The 17,981-nt window shown below is 43.1% G+C and overlaps 1 protein-coding gene across 2 annotated transcripts in view; it reads right to left on the bottom strand.

Moving 5' to 3' along the window:
- The window catches only part of Nfx1 (nuclear transcription factor, X-box binding 1), a 55,007-nt gene that overhangs the window by 35,644 nt on the left and 1,382 nt on the right, over positions 1-17,981 (bottom strand). For both annotated transcript variants that reach the window (XM_021159379.2, XM_021159380.2), the window contains exons 2-5: positions 12,866-13,855; positions 5,261-5,419; positions 3,440-3,517; positions 1,497-1,602 (exon numbers count right to left, since the gene is read on the bottom strand). In XM_021159379.2, the coding sequence (XP_021015038.1) occupies positions 1,497-1,602; positions 3,440-3,517; positions 5,261-5,419; positions 12,866-13,855 (1,333 nt within the window). The remainder of the gene's footprint in view (positions 1-1,496; positions 1,603-3,439; positions 3,518-5,260; positions 5,420-12,865; positions 13,856-17,981) is intronic.

Here is a 17,981-nt window from a genome sequence, read left to right as displayed (position 1 = left end):
AGAGGGCCAGCATGCTGCTAAGACAGGGGGCAGAGGAGTAGTCCGTAATCCCAGCACAGGGGCAAGAGGCTGTGGGAAGACCTGAGCTTGTGCTCTGTGAGGTAATCAGACACCTGAGCAGAATGTTGGAGAGAAGCTAGAACAAAAAAGAAATTACTAAATGGAATTTTAGTTATTTCAGATAAATATTGTCTTCATGCAAAACTACTGTCAATTACATCAATTACGGACTGGTTAAGAAATTCACTTAATATTTTTGGAAGAAAAGAATTACATTTATTTTGTGTGTGTGTGCGTGTGCACACACACACTTGGTCCAGTCTGAGAGTCAGTTCTCTTCCTTCACCATGTAGATCCCAGGCCTCAGTCTTGGCAGCAAGCACCTTACCCACAAGTCACCTCACTTAATCCTATTTTGGGATTTTACAAATTGCAGGAGTGGTTTCTGCTGGACACAGCAGCTCACACTCACAATCCCAGCACTAAGGAAGCCGAGGTCTGAGGACAACACAGTGGCTAAAGGCAGCCAGGGCTATAGCGTGAACCCTGTCTCAGAGACAGAACAAAGTAAGACAGGGCTCAGCAGGGTGTTCGCTCTGAGCTGGTGAACTATTGGCTTTCAGTCCCAAAACCCATGGAAAGGCGGAAGCATAGTGCTGACTGCACGAAATGCTCCTCTGGCTTCCACATGATAATGTTCCACACACATGTATCATGTGTTTTTGATGATGTTCGTAGCCCCTGTCCGCAAACACACACACACTGCCTTCTCTTATCCTCCCTCCCCAGTCTACCTGGTCCCCTTCCCTTACTTTCATGTCTTTAAACAACAACAAAAACAAAAACAAACAAAACCCAAAAAAGGAGACGCTACAGGCTAGAGAGACGAGTCTGGTGATTAAGGGCACTCACTGCTCTTCCACAAGACCTATGTTCAAGTCCCAGCTTACAACTGTCTGTCTGTGATTTGTATCCTGGGGAGGGGCATTCTAAATGATGGTAAACGTAAACCTTTGGGAATTGAAGGCAAATGGAATAAAGTCTAATTAGGTAGGCAACTGAATTTGTGAGAAAGAGATACAAATATTCCTCACACCCTGAAAGTACTAGCATGTATATATGCTGGTGCACAGTCTTCCCTGGATGTCCTACAATGCCTATAAGGTTTCTTCTTAGAGCCAGGAGTACAAAACAACAGAAGGATCACTGGCTTTGACACCCATCTCCATCACATCCTAGCACTGTAACACTGCGCACGAGCCCTGGCCTTTCTGAGCCTCATCTGTGAAGTGGAAACGATCATACCTACACATCCATCAATAGGCTGTGGGAAGGATTGAAGTACTTAGTAGACTGTCTGCTAGAGATTCAGTGCTCAACAAATGGTTGGTATCACTCTTTCCCCCTTCTTGTTAAGCGACAACAGTATGTACACTTAAAGCCATTAGCAAAGCACTTCCACAGGGACTCCCCAGAAGTCTATTTTTCCAACTTACAGGTTACAGGAATGTGGACAGTCCTGGCCAGGCTGTTTCTTTCTACAAACCTCACCACAACTATGTGGAATTTCATTTCTGCTCCATTCAGGATTCTTTACTTTGCCTACAACAGATCAAATGGGAGAGTCAATGCTATACATTTTAACCAATAATTCTCAACGTTTATGAGATAGCTAGACAATGTGAAACATAAGTATGGTTTTTAGCAGTATAACACCTATATTATCGTACATTCTTAAACAAAGAGCTGGCTGTAATGCTATTTATCATACAATCTACCGAGCAAGGTTAAACTTAATGCCAAGACACCCTGAAAAAGATAAAAGTGACATTTTTGACTACTGAACACAATCTATTTTTAAAGATACTTACTAAATAAGCCATTAACAAATCTTAAACTGACAAGTATCTATGGTAATGATCAGAAGGAAAGAAAGGAAGAGTGCCAGGGTATGGCTCAGTGGTAAGGCTTTTCTTAACATGTTCCATGCCCTGGGATCTGCTCCAGCACTGTGGGGAGCTCTGGGTAAAGAAAGGGATTGGACCAGGAAGAGGCTGTGGGATGAACAGACAGAAACCCACAGACGATGAGCCTGGTTCTGAAGCTTCCCAGGAGGCATAAAAGGGCTGCACTTTCATGGTCAATGTCACTGCACAAATCTTCAAGGACATCTCTCTAGACTTGGGCTACAGAGAGAAATGCTATCTCAAAAAAGCCAAAATAAATATATATCTTTTAAGATAATTAAGGTTTGCTATCTTCTGTCTGCCCAACTTCCCAGTGAATTCTTATATCTAATCTACATTATCTTCCCAGTATTATACTCAATCAAGAATATTCATTCCTTTTACTTAATATCGATTTAATATCCAAAACTCAGATTTTGGTAATAAAACATATACAACCAGCAGATTCCACACAAAGAGAAGCTAAAGTGAGAAGGGACTAACAAAAGGGGCTTCCTTTGGGAAAACCCAGCATTTGAGGTGAGACAGTTAAATGAAGATGTAATGAAGAGGGGAGCAGGGGATACAGCTCAGTGGCAGAGTGCTCGCCTTGCCTGTGTGAGGTCCTAGGTTTGACCCTAGAACCTCAAAAAGGATGGAGATGGAGAACATGCTTGCTAGTGAAGGAATAAAGTGACTGAGTAATAGCTAGCCAATTTGGGGGTGGGGAGGACTATAAGCAAAATGGTTAGGACAATAAAGACAGACAGTATGCAAAGAGAAACAGAACAAGCTAATTCTTTTACTAAAGTAATGGTCAGAAGTGTCAAGTGTCATGCTGCCAAAAGACTAATTACTATAGAAGTCCATGTGGCCATGATGACTGATGACCTCTGACTACAGTTTCAGTGAGACAACAAAGGCAGATGCAAAACCCTAATGGTTCAAAAGGGAGAAACAAACCATCAAGAAACAAAATTAATTAGGAAATTAATCACTAAAAGGAGAAAAAAGAAGACATATACCTAGCAGTAGGAATTCATCTGGACCTAAGAAAGCTGATGTGATTAAAAAACAGGAAAAGTGGCTGACAGGGCAGCATGAGATGTAGGTGAGCTCAAGTCCAGCTTGGTTCATAGTAAGTTCTAGGCCAGTCAGGGCTAACACAGCGAGACCCTGTCTCAAAACAAAACCAGGAAAAACTACTCTGCAGAGAGGGAAGATACAGGGATAGTTTGTGTTACCGATTTAGAGAAAATCTCTCCATTATAAAGACACACGGCCGATTTCTTATTAAACACCATTTTTACTCATGTTCCTTAAATCTAGAATGTCAAAGCTGTGACAGCACTAAGGCCTACGACCCACTCAGTCACACACTACATGAGGACAACAGCATATCCTCTTATGACTTTCAGGTCTCATCAGTGACTTCTCACACCAGCCCTGCAGACCACTGAGGTGAGCACTACAGAGCACACACACAAACTTACCACAGAAACAAGTATAGGTATTAGGAACATGTGCAGAAACATTCTGACAAGCAGGGCACCTCCAACCACTCTGGCCATCTGGAGGGGGAGACGGGGAGGGGGGAGGAGAGAGAATGAATAGGAATGAATATATTAAATACAATTTCGTCCCACAGTGTAAGCTGGATTAGGGATATAGCTCATTGGTAGGGAATGGCTTTGTCTACACAAGGCTCTAGGCTTAATCTTCGCACCCTCATGAAAAAGCAGCACAGTTTAAAAAAGAATGAAACTCTGGCCAGGTACAGTGGCACACACCCTTAATTCCAGCACTCAGAAGACAGAGGCAGGGTCTCTGTGAGTTTGAGGCCAGCCTGGCTTAGTGACACCTGTCTCAAAAAAGAGAAAAAAAGTAAACTTATAGGAATTCACACCATAAATATACTATTATCAGACATTTAAGAAAGAGATCCATGGTCCCATTTAATTCTCACCCCGAGCTGCACCCCTGCAAATGTATTAATTCTGTCCTGTTGCTTTATTTCTGAATAAAGTTCTCTCTCTTTTTTTTTTTTTCTTATTTTTTTTTTTTTTTTGGTTTTTGAGACAGGGTTTCTCTGTGTAGTCGTGGCTGTCCAGGAACTCACTCTGTAGCCCAGGCTGGCCTCGAACTCAGAAATCCGCCTGCCTCTGCCTCCCAAGTGCTGGGATTAAAGGCGTGCGCCACCACGCCCAGCTTTAAAGTTCTCTTAAAAAAAAAAAAAAAAAATCACAATGCTGAATACACCGTCAAGTACTGTATTCTGGTTACCCAGACTTACTAACACGGTAAATCAAGTAGGTATCCATGTTGTCCAGCCACCTCTGATATCAGTATCTGCAGACTGACTTGAGAAGGGGCATACTGTTACAGGAAAGCCCTAGCACAGGGGCACAGGATCAGCAACATCTGCATTATCCATAAACACTAGCATCCGTTAAGAAGGGCCTAGTATACTACAGAGATTTGTGAAATGCAAAAATAGCTAGAAAACAAAATAAACAATTTAATAAATGTCTAACAAACTATATACATATCTGGGTGTTTGTTTGTCAAGGTCTTACTATGTAGCTCTGGCTGTCATGAAACCTTTTATGTAGACAGGGCTAGCCTCAAACTCCCCTCCCAAGTGCTGTGATTATCCATGTGCACCACAATGCCTAAAAGTAAATGCTTTTTCAGATCACTTTTGGGCCATATTTTCTTCGGAGTATACTCTTTTTTTTTTTTTTTCTTTTTTGGTTTTTCGAGACAGGGTTTCTCTGTATAGCCCTGGCTGTCCTGGAACTCACTTTGTAGACCAGGCTGGCCTCGAACTCAGAAATCTGCCTGCCTCTGTATACTCTTAAGAACCATGACACCCTTGGGAACACACAGAGGACAACTCAGGAGCTGGCGCTCTCCTCCTACCATGTGGGCCTGAAACCGAAGCTTTGCAGAAAGTACCCTTTCCCCTTCAGCAGTCACTTCATCAGTCCAACAAATGTATTTTATAGTTGCCATTTCAATGAAACCCACTATTTTCAAGAAAAATTATTGATTTCATTATTATGCCCTTCATATTTTTGGCTGATTTATTTAAGATCTACAAGTCCAGTCACAAAACATAAGAATGTGTAAGACATTTTCTTTTTTTTTTTTTTGAGACAGGGTTTCTCTGTGTAGCTCTGGCTCTCCTGCAACTCACTCTATATATAGACCAGGCTGTCCCCAAACTCAAAGATCTGCCTGCTTCTGCCTTCAAAGTGCTGGGATTAAAGGTGTGCGCCACTGTGTCCACCCAAGAGACAGGAATAACTGACCTGCATGCGATGCTGGAGAGCGTGCCCATTTCTTGATGCAGTTCAGATGAAAGACATGAAAACAGCTCTGACAGCTCCACACCGGGGCTGTGACCTGAACCAACTCACAGCATACCATACACTCGTATTTTTCTGTAGTTAGCTGCTCAATCAGGGAACCTGTAAAAAAAAAAAAAAAAACAAACTGAAACAAAGAAACTACCCCTCACTTCAGCCAATGAGGAAATAAGCCATTTGAGAGGTTATTCTAACAGACTTCAGGGACCCCTGATTTGAATAAGTGGCTCTTCAGACTTTTGAGATAAGAAAGGGCAGAGGTGGCTGACAGAAGCCTGAGGAGAGGTACTCAGAAGGGAGTCTCACATCGGAGGAAGGAAACATTCTCCTCAGCCCACCCGGATTACTTAGAGCCGTAGCTCAGGCCTGTACTCCCAGGGTTCAGGACTCTCACTTAAGATCACAATTTTAAGACCAGACTGGCTATAATAAAAGTTTGCTTCAAAATAGCCCAAATAAAATAAATAGTAAGCACTGAATAGACTTTCTACAAGCATCCACTGTTTTGATTTTACCCTGCAGATTGTCATTTCATATAATCACCTTTTCCTGTCTCCATTTCTCGAGTGTTACCACACCCAGCTAGATTTTCTCATATTCACTACTTATAGTTTATCAATAAGCCAACTTTTTTTTGTTGAGACAGTCTTGCTATACTGATCAGGTTAATCTCAGTCCTCCTACATCAACCTCCAGAAGGCTCCAACTGCAGATATGCACCACTACGCCTGTCTTATGACAACTGTTTTATAATCCAGTTGCAGTTCGTTTAGTTGGGCTTCTAAGATACACATCATATATTTGTGTTGATGGCTGGCTACAAACTGTGGAACCTTACAAGTTACTGGTAAATCCTTTATAAAAGCTTTCTCTCACACATTCCACATCATGTCAGCAACTTGCAGAATATGTTTAGAATCTTAATTTCTGCTGTTCTCACTCTGGTCTAAACTTTCTGTTTACCTGGATTATTACAGTGCTCTCTTTGCTAGTAGTCTTCCTACTTTTAACTACAGCAGTTAAGAACAGCAAACTGCAAATTAAGCTTGGCCTGATGGCTGTATGCCCGAAATCCTAGCTACTTGGCACTCTCACAGAAGTATCACAAGTTTGTGACCTGCTTGACACAGAGTAATAGGGAGGCCAGCCTAGGCAACTTAGTGAGATACTGTCTTAAAATAGAAAGGGAGGCTGGAATACAACTTAGCAGTAGAGTGCTTATGTGGCACCATGAGGTCCTAAGTTCAATTCCCACTTGGGGACAGGGATGAGTAGGTGTAGATGTACACTTTTTGTCAGTTACAATTAAACAAGCAAAACAAAAAACAAAGAGTGTATGAGTATTTTGCCTTTAGAGGCTAGAAGAAAATGTCAGATACCCTGTAACCGGAGTTACAGACCATTGTGAGCTGCCACGTGGGTGCTAGAACTGAACCTGGGTTCTTTAAGAAAGCAGCCAGTGCTTTTAAATGTGGAGTCACCTCTGTAGCCTCTTGTCTAAAGTCCTTATCTCATGACTATAAAAGCTCAAATCCTCACAGCAGCTCCTCATATGGCTCTTCATACCCTATATGGTTACTCAAGCCCTTTCTATTTCTCAGTCAGGTAGATTCCTGCCTGGGACTGTGTGCTGCACACTCCTCTGAGAAGACTTGCCAGAGATACGTCCATAGCTCAGCTCCTTACTCAACAAGTATTTACTCAAAATGTGACTTCCTCATGAAGCATTACTCAGCCACACTTACAAAAACTACAACTCACTTCCGGAATTAACCTATTCTTCTTCCATACTATATTTTTTCCTCAACAATTTATAGTTGTCTGGTAGGGTCAGGCATCATGATGCATTCCTGAAATCGCAGGATGCTAAGGCAGGAGGATTAAGACTCCTAGGCTCACCTAGGCCACATAGTCAGACCCTGTCTTATAAAAAGGAAAGGAAAAAAACCTTATCTGAAAACCCATGCATTATACATTATATTACTCATTATCTAACTGTATACACAGGGTACAGTTTCTTTGGGTGGAGAGATTTTTATTAGCGTGATTCCTTGGACATAGTGGGCACCCACAATACTAAGACAGAACAACTGACTCCAAAGAGGTCCTAGAGAAATAAAACTATCTCACTGGCAATAGTAACTTTCTCTTTAGTTTTATCAAAGCATGTCTAATGTGCAAAACATGGTAGCTGTGGTATTCTAGAGCTGCACTATGCTGGTAAACTATCAGGTATCATTGCCAAGACTCTGCCCACACGAGGAGCAAGTAATCTGACCACTGGCTCTTTTTCAGTTCACACAGGCCTTTGCCCACTATGGCTTCTGCAACATTTTTCAGCCACGACTGTTTCTACATTATGATTCTAATTGAACGGAGTGCCAGTCAAAGGACACGCCCACTGAAATAACTGGGAGAACACAGATCTAACTGAAGTGCTATCCGACTGCAAACTTTTCAGATACACCAATAAATCTTTTATTTCAGTCTCCAACCCCCAAAGCCTCAGATCCTTATCCCCGAAGCACCAGTGAGCTGTGAGTCCATCCACTATATAGTTCTTTCAAAACCATAAATGTCTGTAGTAAGCCTGCTTTCCCTAACACGCTGGGCTCTGCTTTCTCCCTGCTCCGTGGCTGCTGCTGACACATGGCTAACCTCCACACTGCCTTGACTTTGATCAAATGGCTGTGCTCCTTACATCCGCTCTTCTCTACAGGCAGCTGCTAAGGTTTACAGCTTGCTCTCCTGGGGTTTTTCTTTTAAATTTCAATAAAACTGTCCTTGAGCTTAGAAACAAACTGTCCTAGTTTGCTTTTTATTGCTGTGATAAAACACCATCACCAAAAGCAACCTGGGGAGGAAATGGGTTATTTTAGCCTATAGCTTAGTCCACTGTGACTAAGTCAGGGTGGAAGTCAGGGCAGGCACCCGAGGCAGGAATCTAGAAGCAATAACTGAAGCCATGATGGACCACTGCTTTCCTATCTTGCTATTTCCTTCAATTACCTTTATTTCTTTCGATTAATTTATTTTTATTTCATGTGCATTGGTACTTTTTTGCCTGCATTTATTTCTGTGTGAGGGTGTTAGATCCCCTGGAACTAAACTTATAGATAATTCTGAGCTGCCATATGGTTGCTGGGAAATAGAACCTGAGTCCTCTAGAAGAGCCACCAGGGCTCTTAACTGAGGAGCCATCTCTTTAGCCTCAGATATCTTTCTCATACTTCCCCTGGACTACCTCCCCAGGCTAGCATTGTCCATAATGGGCGGGCCCACCACATCAACTACACTTATAAAGTGACAGAAAACTAGCTGGGCAATGGTAGTGCATGCCTTTAATCCCAGCACTTGGGAGGCGAGGGCAAGGAGATCTCTGAGGTCAGCCTGGTCTACAGAGTGAGTTTCAGGAAAGGACAGGCAGGGCTACACAGAAAAACCCTGTATTGAAAAGCAAACAAACAAAAAGATGCAAAACAAAACTTTTGATGTTTCAAGAGTATATCTGGGGGAGGTGGGGATGGGGGATGGAGAGTCAAGGGGTCTGATTACTTACTTTGTGCTAGATAAGGTGATTAAAGCATTGCTAACTGTGTGGCAGTAGTACTGTGATCATGTAAGAAAACTAACTGAAGGGTTTTCTTTTGGATAGATGGAAACTCAGTAGGTATATGGCCAAAATAACTTGATTATCAGAATTTTACTTTAAAATGTAACAGCAAACAGATAAACAAAAAATATGTATATAAAATATACAGAGCAAGGAGTGGTGGTATTCGCCTTTAATCCTAACACTTGGGTGGCAGAGTTTTGAGGCCACCCTGGTCTACACAGAGTTCCAGGCCAACCAGCCCTCTAACAGTAAGTAAAACCTTATCTATCTAAATAAATAAATAAAATGGAAGGGGCTAGCAATGTAGCTCAGTAGGGAAAGTGCTTGCCCACCTTGATGAGGCTCTGGATTAGAGCCCTAGCATGGAATCAGGTGCAGAATGCACTCCTGTATCTATCACTGTAACGTGGGGGCAAGAGGACCAATAGTTTAAGGCCATCCTCCTTCATAACTGTGTGGTCAAGTCAAGGCCAGTCAGGGCTACGTGAGACTGTTTTAAAAGCCCCTTTCCCCCTCTCTGGTCTGTTCTCAAGAGTGCTTTCCTTTTCTTAATAAAATATCCCTTTCTAAACAAACAAGGAGGACAGCAGAGAGGGACCAATTTTACATCCTCCTCTGATCTCTGAGCATGTGCATACAGACACACACTACACACAATGGTAGCATGCGGGTGCCCTAGGGTCAACCCCCTAATACCAGCGAAGTAAAAACAGAGGGCATGGGTGGGAAAATTCTGTCATGAGGGCCATATTCATGGGGCCCAGGGTTCAATTCCCAGCATGGGGGTGGGGTGGGCGACTGGACCTACAAAGAAACAGGAGGTGAGAAGGTAAGAGCTGTTTTATCTGTGGGTGGGGGGGGGGTGAATCTAAACTAACTTCCTTATCCTTACGAAAGAAAGGGGCTTTAGTAGGTTACAGCACTGACAGTGAGGGCAGATGTTCTTGAAGAACTTGATAAAACCCAAGCATGTGGTCAGCTATTTAACCTATAATCTCAGCATTCAAGAGGCTGAGGTAGGAGGATCAAAAATTAGTAGCTAACCTGGGCTACATTGCCAGGCCCTGTCTCAAAACAAAACCTCACTTTACATACATGTTGAGTCTCTTTTAAGATTAGAGCTCAGTGAAAGTTAGGCATGGTGGCACACACTTTTAATCCCAGCTCTGTGGAGGCAAAGGCAGTGGAATTCTGGGTTCTAGGCCAGCCTGGGCTACACAGAGAATCATTATGGGAGCAGGGGCAGGTCAGTGAAAAAACAGGCCATGGGCAGGTGGCAGCTTCATGGTTTAGGCCAGAGTCTCACATTAACCAAAAAGAGACCAATAAGGTAAAATTCATGAGGAAGAACTTATGCCCTGAAGTCCCCACCCCAACACACATTGAAGGTCTGGAGAAGTACTACAGCTTATCCTCAAGCTCAGGCTTCTTTCCCTGTGCTAGGACTGAAGGTGTGCTGCTGCCTCGATAAACACTCCGGACAAAATGGGGAATGTCTTCAAATAGTATAAAAGGCTTCTTACAAAGAAGGGGTCAGGATGTTAACTGTGAAGGGAGAACATGTGCTTCTACAGAAGATAAAATCTGAATCAAAGGACAGAATGTCCTTACAGGAAAGTTTTCAGTCCAACCTAAGCTCTGCGTAACAATCAGAGCTGACAACAACTATGTTTCAAGAGTTGTGTGGCAAGAGCACCAAAGGGGGGAAAAAAAGATATGTTACTAGGCCAAGGATAGTGTCCCATGCCTCTAACCAGCATCCAGAGGCAGAGAAAGGAAGATTTTTGTTAGTTCAAGGTCAGCCTGGTCTAGATAACAAGTTCCAGACTAGCTAGAGCTACAAAACGGACCCATATCTCAAAAAACAAAACAAAACAAAACAACCCCAAACCTAAACAACAACAAAAGCTGGGTGTGTTGGTGGTGCATAATTTCAGTTCATAAACCCAGAGGTCAGGGCTACATAGAGAGACTCAAAAAAAGGAAAACATTTTCTTTTTAACTAGTCTAAGACTGGTGGCACTGTCATGTATGTAAACTATGGTTTCAAGTGATAAATTTGGAAACATTAGTGATGTTAACAAAAACATACTTGTTAAGGACTGGAAGAGATAAATACTATAAGATAAGAAAAGGCTCCCTGGATATGTAACTAAGTTAGCTTTTGAAAAATTAATAAATTCTGGTAGAACTGGAGTACAAGCCTTAAATCCTAGCACGTGGGAGGCCAGAGCTCTGAGAGTTCTGGGCCAACTTAGTCTAAACAGGCACTTCCACACCAACCAGGAATGCATGGTGAGAACCTGTCTGAAAGGAGTTCTGTTAAAGAGATGGCTTAGTGGTGTACTAATCTTGCTGAGGACCTAAGTTCAATTCTCAGCAGCCCTGTGGTAGCTCATGACCACCTATAACTTCAGTTCCAGGGGATCTGAGGCCCCTCTTCTGTCTTCAGAGGAAAACACACAAACACTTACACTCAAGTGTATATCCACACAAAAATAAATCTTTAGCTGGTACTGGGGATGAATGCCTTTAATCTCAGCGCTCAGGAGGCAGGCAGATTACTGTGAGTTCAAGGACAGCCTGGTCTGCATAGCAAGTTCTAGGCTAGCAAGGGCTACATAGTGAGAGTCTTGTCTCAAAAACAAAAAACAAGGTACTGGAGAGATACTCAATGCTTAAGAGCATTCACTGTCTGCTTCTTCTAGAGGGTGTGGGTTTGATTCCTAGCACTGGTGGCTTACGGTCAGTTGCAACTTCAGTTTTAGGGTCTGACTCCTTCTTCTGGCCTCCATGGGCACCAGGCACACTCGTAGTACACATTCATACACATAAAATACTGAAAATAAACACAGAGGTGATATATACCTTTAACCTGAGGAGGGGTTAGTCTGCACTTGGAAGACAGAGGCCAGCGGATCTCTGAATTAGAGGCCAACCTGCTCTACAGGGCAAGTTCTGGAGCAGCCAGGGGTACACAGAGAAACCCTGTCTTGAAAAACAAAAACAAACCCAAAAAACAACAACAACAACAAAACACCAAATAAAACACACCAAAAAACCAAAGCAAACAAGCAAAATGCCAAAAAGCACCCCCCCCCCAAAAAAAAAAACCCCACAAAACCCAACAATCCAAACAGCAGCAAAAAGTTCACAGGGTAGGCACTCTATAGAGGGAACTGCATCCAGCAGCTTGGAGAGAAAACAGGAAGGACTGGGTAAGAACATGGCAGAGTAAGGCAACAGAGGATGGGAACTGTGACGAGAGCAGAAGCTGGAGACCACGGGTGATGAGAAGCAGAGAACAAGATATGTCTTGGAAAAGCTGTTCACTGATGATGGAGCAAAAGAACTGAAAAAATAATAAAGACATAAAACAAGACCACAGCAATGGAGCAAAAAAGATGTTATGTTACCATAGGCTGTAACCAGCAGAGGCACTGATATGTTTGTTACCAGGTCCTGCTTCTGCTACAACTCAAGAAAAGAATATAACCAAATTTATCTACATCTAAAGCACTACACAAGAACTTATTGAAGGAAACTAAAAAAAATCCTGGGCCTGGTGGTACAGGTTTGTAGTACAAGCTACTCAGGATGCTGAGGCAGGAGGATCACAAGTTCAAGCCTTGCCTAAGTTATAGAACCAAGGTCAGCCCGGGTTACCATATAAAGACTATGTCTCAAAAAAAAAAAAAAAAAAAAATGGGGATATAGCTCAGTGTCAGAAAGCTTGTAAGCCTGTCCCTAACAACCAAGAGAAAAAAAAAAGAGAGAGATTACTGATTGAGAACAGCAATGGGTCACTGTGGAATCCAAACAGGTAGAGATCTCACTCTGTTATCTTTTTTATTTTCTAATTTCTCAATTATGCAACTGTATTGCTTAAAAATGAGTCCCAGTTGCCGCCTTCGCCCTCCAGGCACACTTACCTGTATGTGTTTCCACATTCTTCAGCAGGTGGTTCTGTTTGCCTCTGGGAAAAGGAGATAGCACTTGGGGATCCTGTCTCCTTACAGCAGTTTTCTCTTGGTCAACCCTTCTCGAAGACTTGCTGACAACTGCCAAATTCCCAGTGTCACAGGCTGACTTCGCTGGTCTTTCTCTAAGATTATCCTTTGGAATGGGGGACATGTTGTTTTTGGGCCCTGCATTCATATGCCGCTGACTCTCCTGTTTTGGTGGGTTCCTGCCTGGCCGTGGTCTGGCCCCTTCCACTTCCCAGGGAGGCCTTTTCTGGGGATATCTTCTCTGCTCATTCCGCCTGCACACACATGGATCCACTACAGGTTTTCTACAGGAGGCATCTGAGGAGTCAGTGTGGGAAATCGCCACAGGTCTGGTATTTTCGTCCTCAGACTTTGGGCTCATTCTATTACCCCACTCGCTTCTGAGTCTCCCTTTGGCCTTTGGTCCTCTGCCATAGTTGTATGTAAGCTGTGCTGCTTTTTTGGGTTTCGCTCCCCTGGGATCTGCGATAACCACCTCCTTCTCACTCTCGGAAGGGCTGTGTTCTCTAGGGTTTGTTCCACTCTCTGATCTGGCTACACTTTCTAAACTAGATGTATCTGACGTTTGCTCAGTGAGCCCTTGTGCTTTCTTGTTTCTGTTTTGGTGCTTTTCATTCCGTGATTTCTGCCATGGCTGATTCTGAAGGCCATGGTTCTTGAGTGATTTATTAGATGACTGGAAAAAACCCTGGGGACTCTTAGGTTTGCTTCCAGAGGCATAACTGTGCTGATGAACAGCAGAGATGTCTTCATAAGGGATGTGTCTAGGAAGGTGACAGGGAGGCGAGGAACTATAATTTCTTCTGCCAATCCTACTAGAATCTAGTCTTCTTTGGGTCCCACAATTTAGACCAGAAGTTTTTCTCTCCTGAGGAATGAACTCAGCAGCATCTGTATTGAATTTAAAAGTGCCTAGGAAACAGAAAATAGACACCTGGTAAGAAATGAATGTCACTTGTGGAGCCAATAAGATTCTAAAAGGCAAGACTAAAAAATATTTTCCTAAAAGCAGTGAATAAAACAGATTTGATGAGATTGCCTCAGGCTATCAGTCCCTGTGAAGGACGATTAGTATTCATGTCTAGTGGACACTGATAGCCATTGATGACCTAGCATTTACCCAAGAATCTTAAGAGAGCCAAAGTCAGGAGTGGTAACATGTACTGTAGTGCCGTCACTTAGGACTCAAATCAAGGAGAGCTTGAGCTACAGGAGCGCCTATAACCCAAACCAAATCCCAGGAAGAGAGCAGAGCATGCTGGCTCACGCTCTAACTCCACAACGGGGAGGTCTAGGCAGGACAACCACAACTTAGGGACAAGAAGTTTCATGTGGTCTTTCAAAACACTATAGCAGCATTGCATAATAGTAGCCAACAGGCTTTGAAATTAGCTAAAATGGGTTTAAAGTCTGAATGAACTTGAGGCTACCACCTGACCACCCTTGGCCTTAGAGTTAAGTTACCATGTCTGTAACAAAGGACAACAATGTTTATTTCAAAAGAGTGTTCTGGCACATAAAAGATTCCACATAGACAATATTAACACAGTGAGTATGCAGACTCTCTCTTCCCCCTGGAAATATCGTTTGGGCTTTTCCTATCTAACTCCTACAATATGTTATAAAATTCCTGTGTTTTAAATTTTAACCTTACTTTAATTTCAGCCCACTCATTTCCCTGCCACGGTGATTCTGAGTACAGCCAGCTCAGCTCCTGAAACCCAAGGAAATCAGCTGCCAGGGCAGAGGCATGGCGGTGCAGACCTTTAATCCCAGCAAGCAAATCTCTGTAAATTTGACGCTGGTCTACATAGTAAGTTTTGGTCAGTCAGGGCTACATAGTGAGGCCTTGTCTCAAAAGTGAGAAAGAGGAGGGAGGGAGGGAGGGAGGGAGGGAGGGAGGGAGGGAAGAAACTCCCTGTCAGAGTTATAGTAGCAATCAACAGTCTGTAAAACATGAATTTAAGTCCTTGTCTACTATTTATTGTTTTTAAATTATCTGTCTTTTGAGAAAAGACCTCATTATGTAGCCCAGGCTGCCATCAAATTCACTATATAACTCAGGCTGGCTTCAAAAAGGCAATACTCTTGCCCTAGTCTTCTGAGTGATGTGATTACAGTGTGTGCTATCATGTCCTGCTTTATCATGCTATAATGAGTTACTTAGCCCCTTTTTTCTTTATTTTTAAGATTCATTTTATGTATGAGTATACTGTAGCTATACAGATGGTTGTGAGCCTTCATTTGGTTATTGGGAATTGAATTTAGGACCTCTGCTCACTCCAGTCAGCCCTGCTCGCTCTTGTCCAAAGATTTATTTTTATACATAAGTACACTGTAGCTGTCTTCAGACACACCAGAAGAGGGCATCAGATATCATTATGGATGGTTGTGAGCCACCATGTGGTTACTGGAATTTAAACTCAGGACCTTCAGAAGAGCAGTCAGTGCTCTTAACTGCTGAGCCATCTCACCAGCCCCCCTTTTTTTCTTATATGTAATGGAGAACATAATCCCTACATCAGAATTGCTAGGGCTCCTAAGTAAAGCAAGTTAATAGCACTCCTATAGTGGTTACAATGGTGTCTTATTGCTCTAGAGCTATGGACTATCTGAACACAGACTCCAATGAATATACTGCAAAACCTGTGGATTTCAAGTTTAATAGTAAGACCTGTTACTTAATATGGGCTACACACTCTTCTAAGCACTTTGCATGTGTTAACTTCTTTACTCTGTTTTAAATATGTACATGCTCTGTGGTGTGAGCATGTGTGTGTGGAGGTGTCCTGAGGCAAGAGAAGGTCTCAGATCCCCTGGAACTGGAGTTACAGGAAGTGTGAGTCACTTGGTGTAGATGCTAAGAACCAAAATTGAGTCCTCTGGAAGGGCAGACAGTGCTCTTAACAGCTGAGCATCTATCTCTCCAGCTTCATTAGCTCATTTAACCTTCACTCTGCTGATGAGAAAACTGGGTAGCTTGCCCAAGGCCACAGGTGCTCACTCCAAGGCAACTCTGAATTCTGCCTTAGGATACGGTAGAATGGCATGTAGCACTGGTGACTTGGTGCTTATATTCACACTGCACCCTGACAGAGGCAAGGCAGCAGCACCATAGAAACACAGTGAAGAACTGGTGAGTTCATAAAGGCCATAGAGAAACATCGCATTCAATCCAGGCTTTGTCGCAAACACTTTCACACAGGTAGTGCTCTGAGGGTGGGGTGAAGGGCCTCACAAATGGCAAGAGGATTAGAGGTATTCTGGGAAGATGAGATAGACTTAAAAGTGGGAATGGGTAAAATGGTGCCAAGAGATGCTGTACAGTTTTCTCCTGCTTGAAGCAAGGATGGAGAAGGGGGCTAGAAAAAGGTCAGTAAAGCTGCCCATTAGCCTGATAAAGGACTTTCATATTGAATAGCCATACATAGTTGTGCTTTTACTAGACCTAAGCCAAAACCCTCAGGAAACCCTTAAAGAGGGCTGGAGAGATAGCTGAACTCACTGGCTGCCCTTCCAGAGGAGCCATGGTCAATTTCCAGCACTCATTTGGCAGCTCACAAATGGCTTTAACTCCAGTTCCAGGGGATTCAATACCCTCACACAGATATAACAATGCACAGTGTAAAAAAATATTTTTTTTAAAAAGAAATATCTGTAATGAGACTTGAAGAGGGAACTAGAGAGATGGCTCAATGGTTAAGAGCACTGACTGCTCTTCCGAAGGTCCTCTGTTCAAATCCCACAACCACATTGTGGCTGAGAAACATCCATAATGAGATCTGACATCCTCTTCTGGTGTGTCTGAAGACAGCTATAAGTACTTACATATATAATAAATAAATCTTTTTAAAAAGAGATTTGAGGAAAGGGACACATGAATCAGGAAGCTATCCCATGGCCTAAGTGAGACACATTTCAGTATTTTAAGTAGTAGTTCCTCCATTAGTGAGATGTCCTCTAGCCAAGTTATTATAGTACAAGTAAGGGGTACCAGAGACGCAACAAAACACAGCAATGCGAGAGTAATCCAACCAGTTGGCACTAGGAAGCCTGAAAATAAGGGGGAAATTTTCATCCTGGATCAGTCTAAAGACCTTACTTAGGGCAATGGATCACACACAGCCTGTGGGTTGTGAGGCCTTCAGGAGTATAGAACAACCCTTTCACAGGGGTCGCATAAGACCACTGGAAAATACAGATATTTACATTATGATTCATAACAGCAGCAAAAGTACAGTTAGGAGGCAACAACAAAACAATTTTATGGTTGGGGTCACCACAACCTGAGGAACTGTATTAAAGGGCTGCAGCATAGGAAGGTCGAGAACCACTTTTGGAAGTGAGTGAGCTAGATGTTAAAGAACAAAGACTATAGGCCAAGGAAGCTGGGATTTCTTGAACAGAGACTCAGCACATGCTTTGGGGCTCACCGGTGGTAACCTAGAGCGCAGTCCCAGAGGCTAAAACTCCGAGTCACAGCTAGTCCTCACTCAGCTCTGCTTCAAATGTCCAAGGGTGTGGAAATAAGTCAGGGTGAGGAGGAGAAAACGAACAGATTCGGTTTAGAGGGCCAGTGAAGGCCTGGAGGAGGGGGGTGACAATGTATCTGCCTAAGTTCTCCACTCTTCAAGACGATTTTTACATCCAAGTCAAGACTGGGACACGCCAATGCAATGTGTTCTTCCACTCTTTAAACTGAGAAAGGGAAAAGAACATCTGACCTGTAGCATAGTACAGGCACAGCCTTAATAGTGCCCCATCAACCTGTCAGAAGCGCAATTGTAATTCAAGCCAATGTTGGGCAATGCTGTGATTTTCAGGAAGAGCAGGCCATTATGTCAAATCTACACAGTGGGTTGTGACTAGTCGTCAACGTGGTCTTCTTCTTCTGCCTAATCGTAATGTTAAGAGTATGTTGTTAGCCTGGTGTTGGTGGCACATGCCTTTAATCCCAGCACTCGGGAGGCAGAGGCAGGCGGATTTCTGAGTTCGAGGCCAGCCTGGTCTACAGAGTGAGTTCCAGGACAGCCAGGGC

Source organism: Mus caroli, chromosome 4 (genome assembly GCF_900094665.2).
Source record: "Mus caroli chromosome 4, CAROLI_EIJ_v1.1, whole genome shotgun sequence".
Classification (NCBI taxonomy): Eukaryota; Metazoa; Chordata; class Mammalia; order Rodentia; family Muridae; genus Mus; species Mus caroli.
Note: the sequence above shows the minus strand (reverse complement) of the source record. Positions and strands in the feature narration are given on the sequence as shown.